At 33.5% G+C, this 13,433-nt stretch overlaps 1 protein-coding gene across 1 annotated transcript in view; it reads right to left on the reverse strand.

The window, feature by feature from the left end:
- syn2b (synapsin IIb) overlaps positions 1–13,433 on the reverse strand; it is a 122,970-nt gene that overhangs the window by 33,974 nt on the left and 75,563 nt on the right. Inside the window, exons 6-8 of the mRNA XM_077202611.1 lie at positions 13,195–13,257; positions 10,764–10,906; positions 8,530–8,604 (exon numbers count right to left, since the gene is read on the reverse strand). Coding sequence (XP_077058726.1) covers positions 8,530–8,604; positions 10,764–10,906; positions 13,195–13,257 — 281 coding nt within the window. The remainder of the gene's footprint in view (positions 1–8,529; positions 8,605–10,763; positions 10,907–13,194; positions 13,258–13,433) is intronic.

The following is a 13,433-nucleotide window of genomic DNA, read 5'->3' on the forward strand; positions in this document are numbered from 1 at the left end:
AGAAGAACACATATCTATCTATTATATCTACAGGACAGAAGAACACATATCTATCTATTTTATCTACAGGACAGAAGAACACATATATGTCTATTATATCTACAGGACAGAAGAACACATATCTATCTATTATATCTACAGGACAGAAGAACACATATCTATCTATTATATCTACAGGACAGAAGATTATCTATCTATTATATCTACAGGACAGAAGAACACATATCTATCTATTATATCTACAGGACAGAAGAACACATATCTGTCTATTATATCTACAGGACAGAAGAACACATATCTGTCTATTATATCTACAGGAAAGAATAACACACATCTATCTTTTATATCTACAGGACAGAAAAACACATATCTATCTATTTTATCTACAGGACAGAAGAACACATATCTATCTTTTATATCTACAGGACAGAAGAACACATATCTATCTATTATATCTACAGGAAAGAAGAACACATATCTATCTATTATATCTACAGGACAGAAGAACACATATCTATCTTTTATATCTACAGGACAGAAGAACACATATCTATCTATTATATCTACAGGACAGAAGAAGACATATCTATCTATTATATCTACAGGACAGAAGAACACATATCTATCTTTTATATCTACAGGACAGAAGAACACATATCTATCTATTATATCTACAGGACAGAAGAACACATATCTATCTATTATATCTACAGGACAGAAGAACACATATCTATCTTTTATATCTACAGGACAGAAGAACACATATCTATCTTTTATATCTACAGGACAGAAAAACACATATCTGTCTATTATATCTACAGGACAGAAGAACACATATCTGTCTATTATATCTACAGGACAGAAGAACACATATCTGTCTATTATATCTACAGGAAAGAATAACACACATCTATCTTTTATATCTACAGGACAGAAAAACACATATCTATCTATTTTATCTACAGGACAGAAGAACACATATCTATCTTTTATATCTACAGGACAGAAGAACACATATCTATCTATTATATCTACAGGAAAGAATAACACACATCTATCTTTTATATCTACAGGACAGAAAAACACATATCTATCTATTTTATCTACAGGAGAGAAGAACACATATCTATCTTTTATATCTACAGGACAGAAAAACACATATCTGTCTATTATATCTACAGGACAGAAAAACACATATCTGTCTATTATATCTACAGGACAGAAGAACACATATCTATCTATTATATCTACAGGACAGAAAAACACATATCTATCTATTATATCTACAGGACAGAAGAATACATATCTATCTATTATATCTACAGGACATAAGAACACACATCTATCTATTATATCTACAGGACAGAAGAACACACATCTATCTATTTTATCTACAGGACAGAAGAATACATATCTATCTATTATATCTACAGTACAGAAGAACACACATCTATCTATTATATCTACAGGACAGAAGAACACATATCTATCTATTTTATCTACAGGACAGAAGAACACACATCTATCTATTATATCTACAGGACAGAAGAACACATATCTCTATTATATCTACAGGACAGAAGAACACATATCTATCTATTATATCTACAGGACAGAAGAACACACATCTATCTATTATATCTACAGGACAGAAGAACACATATCTATCTATTATATCTACAGTACAGAAGAACACACATCTATCTATTATATCTACAGGACAGAAGAACACATATCCATCTATTTTATCTACAGGACAGAAGAACACACATCTATCTATTATATCTACAGGATAGAAGAACACATATCCATCTATTTTATCTACAGGACAGAAGAACACACATCTGTCTATTATATCTATAGGACAGAAGAACACACATCTGTCTATTATATCTACAGTACAGAAGAACACACATCTATCTATTATATCTACAGGACAGAAGAACACATATCTATCTATTATATCTACAGTACAGAAGAACACACATCTATCTATTATATCTACAGGACAGAAGAACACATATCTCTATTATATCTACAGGACAGAAGAACACACATCTATCTATTATATCTACAGGACAGAAGAACACACATCTATCTATTATATCTACAGGACAGAAGAACACGCATCTATCTATTATATCTACAGGACAGAAGAACACACATCTGTCTATTATATCTACAGGACAGAAGAACACATATCTATCTATTATATCTACAGGACAGAAGAACACATATCCATCTATTTTATCTACAGGACAGAAGAACACACATCTGTCTATTATATCTATAGGACAGAGGAACACATATCTCTATTATATCTACAGGACAGAAGAACACATATCTATCTATTATATCTACAGGACAGAAGAACACATATCTATCTATTTTATCTACAGGACAGAAGAACACACATCTATCTATTATATCTATAGGACAGAAGAACATATATCTCTATTATATCTACAGGACAGAAGAACACATATCTATCTATTATATCTACAGGACAGAAGAACACATATCTATCTATTTTATCTACAGGACAGAAGAACACACATCTATCTATTATATCTACAGGACAGAAGAACACATATCCATCTATTTTATCTACAGGAAAGAAGAACACACATCTGTCTATTATATCTATAGGACAGAAGAACACATATCTCTATTATATCTACAGGACAGAAGAACACACATCTATCTATTATATCTACAGGACAGAAGAACACACATCTATCTATTATACCTACAGGACAGAAGAACACATATCTATCTATTATATCTACAGGACAGAAGAACACATATCTGTCTATTATATCTACAGGACAGAAGAACACATATCTATCTATTATATCTACAGGACAGAAGAACACACATCTATCTATTATATCTACAGGACAGAAGAACACACATCTATCTATTATATCTACAGGACAGAAGAACACATATCTATATATTATATCTACAGGACAGAAGAACACATATCTGTCTATTATATCTACAGGACAGAAGAACACATATCTATCTATTATATCTACAGGACAGAAGAACACATATCTGTCTATTATATCTACAGGACAGAAGAACACATATCTATCTATTATATCTACAGGACAGAAGAACACACATCTATCTATTATATCTACAGGACAGAAGAACACATATCTCTATTATATCTACAGGACAGAAGAACACATATATATCTATTATATCTACAGGACAAAAGAACAAACATCAGTCTATTATATCTACAGGACAGAAGAACACACATCTATCTATTATATCTACAGGACAGAAGAATACACATCTGTCTATTATATCTACAGGACAGAAGAACACACATCTGTCTATTATATCTACAGGAAAGAAGAAAACACATCTATCTATTATATCTACAGGACAGAAGAACACATATCTATCTATTATATCTACAGGAAAGAAGAAAACACATCTATCTATTATATCTACAGGACAGAAGAACACATATCTATCTATTATATCTACAGGACAGAAGAACACATATCTGTCTATTATATCTACAGGAAAGAAGAATACACATCTGTCTATTATATCTACAGGACAGAAGAACACATATCTATCTATTATATCTACAGGACAGAAAAACACATATCTATCTATTATATCTACAGGACAGAAGAACACACATCTATCTATTATATCTACAGGACAAAAGAACAAACATCAGTCTATTATATCTACAGGACAGAAGAACACACATCTATCTATTATATCTACAGGACAGAAGAATACACATCTGTCTATTATATCTACAGGACAGAAGAACACACATCTGTCTATTATATCTACAGGAAAGAAGAAAACACATCTATCTATTATATCTACAGGACAGAAGAACACACATCTATCTATTATATCTACAGGACAGAAGAACACATATCTATCTATTATATCTACAGGACAGACGAAAACACATCTATCTATTATATCTACAGGACAGAAGAACACATATCTATCTATTATATCTACAGGACAGAAAAACACATATCTGTCTATTATATCTACAGGAAAGAAGAACACACATCTATCTATTATATCTACAGGAAAGAAGAACACACATCTATCTATTATATCTACAGGACAGAAGAACATATCTATTTATTATAATTACAGGACAGAAAAACACATATCTGTCTATTATATCTATACGAAAGAAAAACACATATCTCTATTATATCTACAGGACAGAAAAACACATATCTATATTATATCTACAGGACAGAAGAACACACATCTATCTATTATATCTACAGGAAAGAAGAACACACATCTATCTATTATATCTACAGGACAGAAGAATACATATCTATCTATTATATCTACAGGACAGAAGAACACACATCTGTCTATTATATCTACAGGACAGAAGAATACATATCTATCTATTATATCTACAGGACAGAATAATACACATATATCTATTATATCTACAGGACAGAAGAATACACATCTATCTATTATATCTACAGGACAGAAGAACACATATCTATCTATTATATCTACAGGACAGAAGAACACATATCTATCTATTTTATCTACAGGACAGAAGAACACATATATGTCTATTATATCTACAGGACAGAAGAACACATATCTATCTATTATATCTACAGGACAGAAGAACACATATCTATCTATTATATCTACAGGACAGAAGATTATCTATCTATTATATCTACAGGACAGAAGAACACATATCTATCTATTATATCTACAGGACAGAAGAACACATATCTGTCTATTATATCTACAGGACAGAAGAACACATATCTGTCTATTATATCTACAGGAAAGAATAACACACATCTATCTTTTATATCTACAGGACAGAAAAACACATATCTATCTATTTTATCTACAGGACAGAAGAACACATATCTATCTTTTATATCTACAGGACAGAAGAACACATATCTATCTATTATATCTACAGGAAAGAAGAACACATATCTATCTATTATATCTACAGGACAGAAGAAGACATATCTATCTTTTATATCTACAGGACAGAAGAACACATATCTATCTATTATATCTACAGGACAGAAGAAGACATATCTATCTATTATATCTACAGGACAGAAGAACACATATCTATCTTTTATATCTACAGGACAGAAGAACACATATCTATCTATTATATCTACAGGACAGAAGAACACATATCTATCTATTATATCTACAGGACAGAAGAACACATATCTATCTTTTATATCTACAGGACAGAAGAACACATATCTATCTTTTATATCTACAGGACAGAAAAACACATATCTGTCTATTATATCTACAGGACAGAAGAACACATATCTGTCTATTATATCTACAGGACAGAAGAACACATATCTGTCTATTATATCTACAGGAAAGAATAACACACATCTATCTTTTATATCTACAGGACAGAAAAACACATATCTATCTATTTTATCTACAGGACAGAAGAACACATATCTATCTTTTATATCTACAGGACAGAAGAACACATATCTATCTATTATATCTACAGGAAAGAATAACACACATCTATCTTTTATATCTACAGGACAGAAAAACACATATCTATCTATTTTATCTACAGGACAGAAGAACACATATCTATCTTTTATATCTACAGGACAGAAAAACACATATCTGTCTATTATATCTACAGGACAGAAAAACACATATCTGTCTATTATATCTACAGGACAGAAGAACACATATCTATCTATTATATCTACAGGACAGAAAAACACATATCTGTCTATTATATCTACAGGAAAGAAGAACACATCTGTCTATTATATCTACAGGACAGAAGAACACACCTGTCTATTATATCTACAGGACAGAAGAATACATATCTATCTATTATATCTACAGGACAGAAGAATACATATCTCTATTATATCTACAGGACAGAAGAACACATATATATCTATTATATCTACAGGACAGAAGAATACACATATCTCTATTATATCTACAGGACAGAAGAACACACATCTATCTATTATATCTACAGGACAGAAGAACACATATCTATCTATTATATCTACAGGACAGAAGAACACACATCTCTATTATATCTATAGGACAGAAGAACACATATCTCTATTATATCTATAGGACAGAAGAACACATATCTATCTATTATATCTACAGGACAGAAGAATACACATATCTATCTATTATATCTACAGGACAGAAGAACACACATCTCTATTATATCTACAGGACAGAAGAACACACATCTCTATTATATCTATAGGACAGAAGAACACATATCTATCTATTATATCTACAGGACAGAAGAACACACATCTATCTATTATATCTACAGGACAGAAGAACACATATCTATCTATTATATCTACAGGACAGAAGAACACATATCTATCTATTATATCTACAGGACAGAAGAATACACATATCTCTATTATATCTACAGGACAGAAGAACACATATCTATCTATTATATCTACAGGACAGAAGAACACACATCTATCTATTATATCTACAGGACAGAAGAATACATATCTATTATATCTACAGGACAAAAGAACACATATCTATCTATTATATCTAAAGGACAGAAGAATACATATCTCTATTATATCTACAGGACAGAAGAACACACATCTATCTATTATATCTACAGGACAGAAGAACACATATCTATCTATTATATCTACAGGACAAAAGAACACACATCTATCTATTATATCTACAGGACAGAAGAACACACATCTATCTATTATATCTACAGGACAGAAGAACACATATCTATCTATTATATCTACAGGACAGAAGAACACATATCTCTATTATATCTACAGGACAGAAGAACACATATCTATTATATCTACAGGACAGAAGAACACATATCTATCTATTATATCTACAGGACAGAAGAACACATATCTCTATTATATCTACAGGACAGAAGAACACATATCTATTATATCTACAGGACAGAAGAACACATATCTATCTATTATATCTACAGGACAGAAGAATACACATCTCTATTATATCTATAGGACAGAAGAACACACATCTATCTATTATATCTACAGGACAGAAGAACACATATCTATCTATTATATCTACAGGACAGAAGAACACATATCTCTATTATATCTACAGGACAGAAGAACACATATCTATTATATCTACAGGACAGAAGAACACATATCTATCTATTATATCTACAGGACAGAAGAACACACATCTGTCTATTATATCTACAGGACAGAAGAACACATATCTATCTATTATATCTACAGGACAGAAGAACACATATCTCTATTATATCTACAGGACAGAAGAACACATATCTATTATATCTACAGGACAGAAGAACACATATCTATCTATTATATCTACAGGACAGAAGAATACACATCTCTATTATATCTATAGGACAAAAGAACACATATCTATCTATTATATCTAAAGGACAGAAGAATACATATCTCTATTATATCTACAGGACAGAAGAACACACATCTATCTATTATATCTACAGGACAGAAGAACACATATCTCTATTATATCTACAGGACAGAAGAACACATATCTGTCTATTATATCTACAGGACAGAAGAACACATATCTATCTATTATATCTACAGGACAGAAGAACACATATCTATCTATTATATCTACAGGACAGAAGAATACACATCTCTATTATATCTACAGGACAGAAGAACACACATCTATCTATTATATCTACAGGACAGAAGAACACATATCTCTATTATATCTATAGGACAGAAGAACACATATCTATCTATTATATCTACAGGACAGAAGAACACACATCTATCTATTATATCTACAGGACAGAAGAACACATATCTCTATTATATCTATAGGACAGAAGAACACATATCTATCTATTATATCTACAGGACAGAAGAACACATATCTCTATTATATCTACAGGACAGAAGAACACATATCTATCTATTATATCTACAGGACAGAAGAACACATATCTATCTATTATATCTACAGGACAGAAGAACACATATCTATTATATCTACAGGACAGAAGAACACACATCTATCTATTATATCTACAGGACAGAAGAACACATATCTATCTATTATATCTACAGGACAGAAGAACACATATCTATCTATTATATCTACAGGACAGAAGAACACCAGCTCTCACTTTGATCACTTGCTGCTATACATGAAGTTAAAAACAAGGTTGAATAAACAGGCGAACTGGTAAATTTACATTCGTGCATATGGCGGATGCTTTTATCCAAAGCGACTTGCATTGCATTCAAAATACAACATATTTTTTTTAATCAGCCTTTCAAACCAATGCAAGCGTTACAATCGACTGCACAATGGAACAAAATAAAGTGTGTTTGTGTTTGTGTGTGTGTGTTTGTTTGTGTGTGTGTGTGTGTGTGTGTGTGTGTGTGTGTGTGTGTGTGTGTGTGTGTGTGTGTGTGTGTGTGTGTGTGTGTGTGTACTCACTTGTCAGTCATGGCTACTTGCTCCAGCATGGCAGAGCCGGTGTTTGACTTCCAGTTGCCAGAGATAGATGTTCTCCTGTGAATTATAATCATTAATCACGTCACATTCAGTGTGCGCTAGATATAGCCGATCATTATCACAGGAACGACTAATGTATGACTTCAGAAGATTTTACACAACATGTACAGACTGTTATTATGATATGTTTATATGCATTCTTTGTGAAGCTTGAAGGCTCAAGACCAAAAAAGAAAACGATACATTTAGTCCAGGTTCACTTAACAACAGTGACTCCAAAGCCAGTCCCGAACTCTAATGGACAAACTTCACGACTATGGCCAGAATAACCAGGTATGCTTGTCCATTCTGTCCTTTTTAGGCTCACACCTTGTAACAACGTTTAGATGCATTCGTCAAGTGTTGAGATCATATTTCATTCAATCCACACCAGAGTTCATGTTGAAGCGGATCGAGACCCATCTTTTTGGTGCAGAGCAATTACACCAGAGTTTGTTTTGATGAAACCAAACCTGCCCAGATTCAACACACCCTAAAAGCATCTGTAGTTGCCAACCATATGGAGACCATACTGTGCAAATGTTAAACAAATGGTACATCCATGATTAAAAAGCTACAAAAACATGTAGATCAAAGGATAAGCACACCCAGATGGAAAAAGGAAGTCTTTTGGTTTCTTTTTTGGTTTCGACAAGCTTGCCTATTCGGACAGTATTTGTTTCTCAAGGGGTCGTAAGGTATTTTCAACATTTACTGGGTTAGTCGGTGATATTATTACCGTCTGAATCCAGAATGTCAGTGTTTTTCTCCTATCACCTGTGTAAAAATCCCCGGCCGAATCACCTACTATTTTTTGACAAATACCAAGATCTGAATCCACAGTTATCATACGCCGATCACCGTATGATAACTGTTGCGCTTCACTGTAATCTGCATGCAGTTTAAAAATGTACACTTTTATTACTGAAATGCTGGAAAGTATTTACAAGAACAATAGGGGAGACTGGGGACAGTTGCAACATGTCTTTTTTCTCCAACCAGAAACAAGCTAGAGTAATGACTTCAGGATTTATTGAAGAAAAACTGTTTTTAGAGTATGAAAGTATTTATTTCCTTGAGCTTTGTTTTTGTTAAACTGTCGTCACTGTTTTTGTGATTCAGCTCAAACCTATATGGTTTAAATGAGTGAAATGTTAACTTTAAGATAGTATGGTTAGCATGTATCAAGGTCAATTGTTTAGTTAGCACATGAGGTTTTATCATGGCTGACAGGAACGGGGACAGTTGATGCATAAATATAAAAACAGACCACATGGCAGTATTTTTTTTTTAAATTTCATAAGTTTTTACTTAAATATAATACAGTTCATCAAGTTGGAGCAAGGACAGGAGGTTTATGTTAATGTGTGTGTGCATGTGCTCGCACGCATGCAGATGTCTGTGACCATGCGTAACTGTTAAAATGAAAAATGATAATATAATATATAGTTTTAAAAAAAATGTTTTACATGACACTAGGCTAAATAAAAGTTAATTGCCTCACAAATTCGTCCATTCTTCCTATGTCACTAAAAGCTTACTGTATTTTATATCAATTTGAATATTTGACATCTGCACATAAGGCCTACTCATCTAGACAAATCTATAATTGTCATCTAATCAAAGCTGATGAATAAATAACACTATATTATTATTATAACTTACATTTTCGATAATAATCATTTTGCTAACACTGACATATATTGTAATATATTGTATTTGTAACATGTTGCAACATCCCCCAACAATGTTGCAACTGTCCCCGGGCCCGGGCAACATCTGACTCCTTACATTCAAATGCAAATTGTGAAAAATGTAGATTCTATAATTATCTTTAAATGGTTTAAACTATTAACATACAGATGTAAGTTTATTGTATAAACAATTGATTTGTCTAATCCAAACCGTCTCTGAGTAGCAGAGCCAAATGCAAAAAGTGTTGCAACTCTCCCCTATTTCATCAGCGCTCCACCTCAGCAACCAAAAAGGAGAAAGAGAAAAAAGCATATAAACATTTGAAATGGGCCGTTAGTGTGACAGAGATATATATATATGATACAATTTTAAATATATTTTTACAGACGTCCACCTGAGAAACAATTACCGTCTGAATCGGGCTTATGATGGTCAAACTGTTCTTGAGCATCAGTTCAACAGAGCGGAAGAATGTGACTTACATGTAGGCTTTATAATCCGAGCCGATCTTCTGGACCCTGATGTCATATTTGGCGTGGATGAAAGGCTCAGTGGTTGTGTATGTTTGAGTGATGGCCACGACACTCGCGATGTCCTGGAAGTCACTGTGATTGTCAACTTTCACCTGCCAGGGTTAAAATCATAGTTCGAATTACAGGGGGTACTGGGGGGTACTATACCCCCCAATGAAGACCCAGTACCTCCCAAAGGGACAGAAATATCAGTTTTGGGGGGGTCAGATAATTTTTCTGATATTGTGAAAAAATATAATTAGAGTTACAATAGGCTACAAGTCAACTCCTATTTTCACTGTAGGAACATTTTAATGTAAAGCGATTTCAGACACCCCTATTGTGGACCGTACCATTTTTAACCACCGTGGCTAGAAGCAACGGAGATAGAGAACGGTTTGCTGCTGACCTGCATGGATAAATGTAAGTTGCTAGCTGACGTCTAGCTTGTTGATTTTACAACCTTCATTTATTAACGTGTTTTGTTCTTTCATAGCTCATGTCACGTCTTCATACATTGAATTACCGGCTACTTACCTGCTACTTACCCACTGAGGCTAGTTAAGTGGACCTTAGTTACCAAGGTTAGTTAGCAAGGTTAGGTAGCAAGATAATTCTCAATTTAAATCAAGCTTTACATTGTGGTGAGTTAAAATCAGGGGCGGATCTACAAACAACATTGTTAGTGTATTAGAGGTGTGGACGCGATCGAACTGTGTGTGTGTGTGTGTGTGTGTGTGTGTGAGAGAGAGAGAGAGAGAGAGAGAGAGAGAGAGAGGCGCGGGCGCGACCGAACTGTGTGTGTGTGTGTCGTATGACTAAATCTGTTCATATTTCCTCAAAACTCACTAGAAGACATCATTTGAGGGGTCTTTTTTTTTATCTCCTGGGGAGCAAACCCCCCAAGAATTGCTTTTTCACAAAGTACAATTTAAGTATAGACTACACAGACTGTTGATAGTGATTACACAGAGAAAGGGTCCACAATTCACAAATTAAGACCCTCACCATCCAAAAACCCAGCTACATCTCTGATTTGACTCCCACTCCGTGTAATGTAGGTGTAGAGAACAAAACACATTCAATGAAAACCGTAGCATTTTAAATTATGAATAATGTCCATGGCCCCCCTCCTGAAACCTCATGCCACCCCTTTACCACCCCAGGTGGTAGTATATGGTTTTTCATAGTATGCTCCTTAATCACATTAAAGATTGTGTTGATTTGACACTGACTACCATAGACTACAATGGAAAATTGGTTTCTGTTTATACAGTATATGAGAGGGTTGGGTCTTACCTCCAGGTCTTATGAAATCTAAAAATAAACCAAATCAATATTTCATGAAATAGGCAATAGGCTTCTTGAAAAGGTATTACTTTTACTAGTAATTAGAATGGTATTTCAGTGCACTTAACTTCTAACTTTTGGGAGTTGATCAAAACAGTTCTCTTTTGGATATATAATAACAATGAGATATTCTGTAGCCTACTGATTATCAGTTTGTCGCATGTTTAGACCTTGTATGTGTGTTGCACAACACATGTTGCACTTGGCGATCACGGTGGGGATTGATATGGTAGTGGACCATGATGGTCATAGAAGAAGTGAAGGGGCAGTACCCCCCAATTATGGTGGGGTAATTCGCACTCTGGTTAAAATTTTATTAATGTCAAGTCAAGTCACATTTATTTATATAGCGCTTTTTACAACACAGAGTGTTTCAAAGCAGCTTTACAGAGATACAGGAAAATAATGCAACAAAGTTTGTTTCTAGAAGAAAATAGCATCACAGTCCAGCTTAAGTAAAATCGGTGATGGTTAATTTTTGTTGTCAAAAAGTTATTTATTTAGTTCATTTATATATATTCTGGAGAAAACCGTGATGTCATCGTCCAGCTCAGTTCAGTTCTCATATAATGGTGTCAATGCAGCAGATCAATAATATGATAATCTTTGAACTGCACTAAAACATGCCATAAACTGATGCACTCATCCTATCCACTTTTTATTCTTATTTTTTTATATATATTTGTCTATTTATTTATTGATGGTGTACTGTGTGTAGTTGAATATATGCTGCTCTTTGTGTCATTTCAATTGCCCCTTGGGGATGAATAAAGTGATTTGAATTGAATTTGAATTGAATTGAATATTGCTGAATATTAAATCAAATGTTAAATTTAATGTCCCCAACTAAGCAAGCCAAGGCAATGGCGGCAGTGGAAATGAGCTGAAGATTAAACGGTATTATAATGGAGACATTAATGGAAGCCGTCAGACACGCTCACAGTCCAGCGCTAAGGTAAAGGTGAAGTGTGTATGTCTGTAAAATAAGATAATAAATTCATTCAAAATATTAATATAAACTATAATAGTGTAAATAAAATATGACTGGTACCTTCCCCATCCCAGAATGGGCATGTCCGATCTTCACCACCACAGGGAATGTTGGCATTGAGATCTGAAACACAGGTTCATTGTTTTCATTATTTACTTTCATTAATACTTTATCCATATTTGCTTTATTTACTGAGATCCAGGAACTGGTCGTTGCACATAAGACGACGTCATTTAATCCCAGTAAGACCATTAAACGGTATCAATATGCTTCAGAATAACAGCACACCCGAAGAAATG

This window comes from Siphateles boraxobius, unplaced genomic scaffold, assembly GCF_051911475.1.
Source record: "Siphateles boraxobius isolate OS27281-9 unplaced genomic scaffold, OSU_SipBor_1 5, whole genome shotgun sequence".
In the NCBI taxonomy this organism is placed as follows: Eukaryota; Metazoa; Chordata; class Actinopteri; order Cypriniformes; family Leuciscidae; genus Siphateles; species Siphateles boraxobius.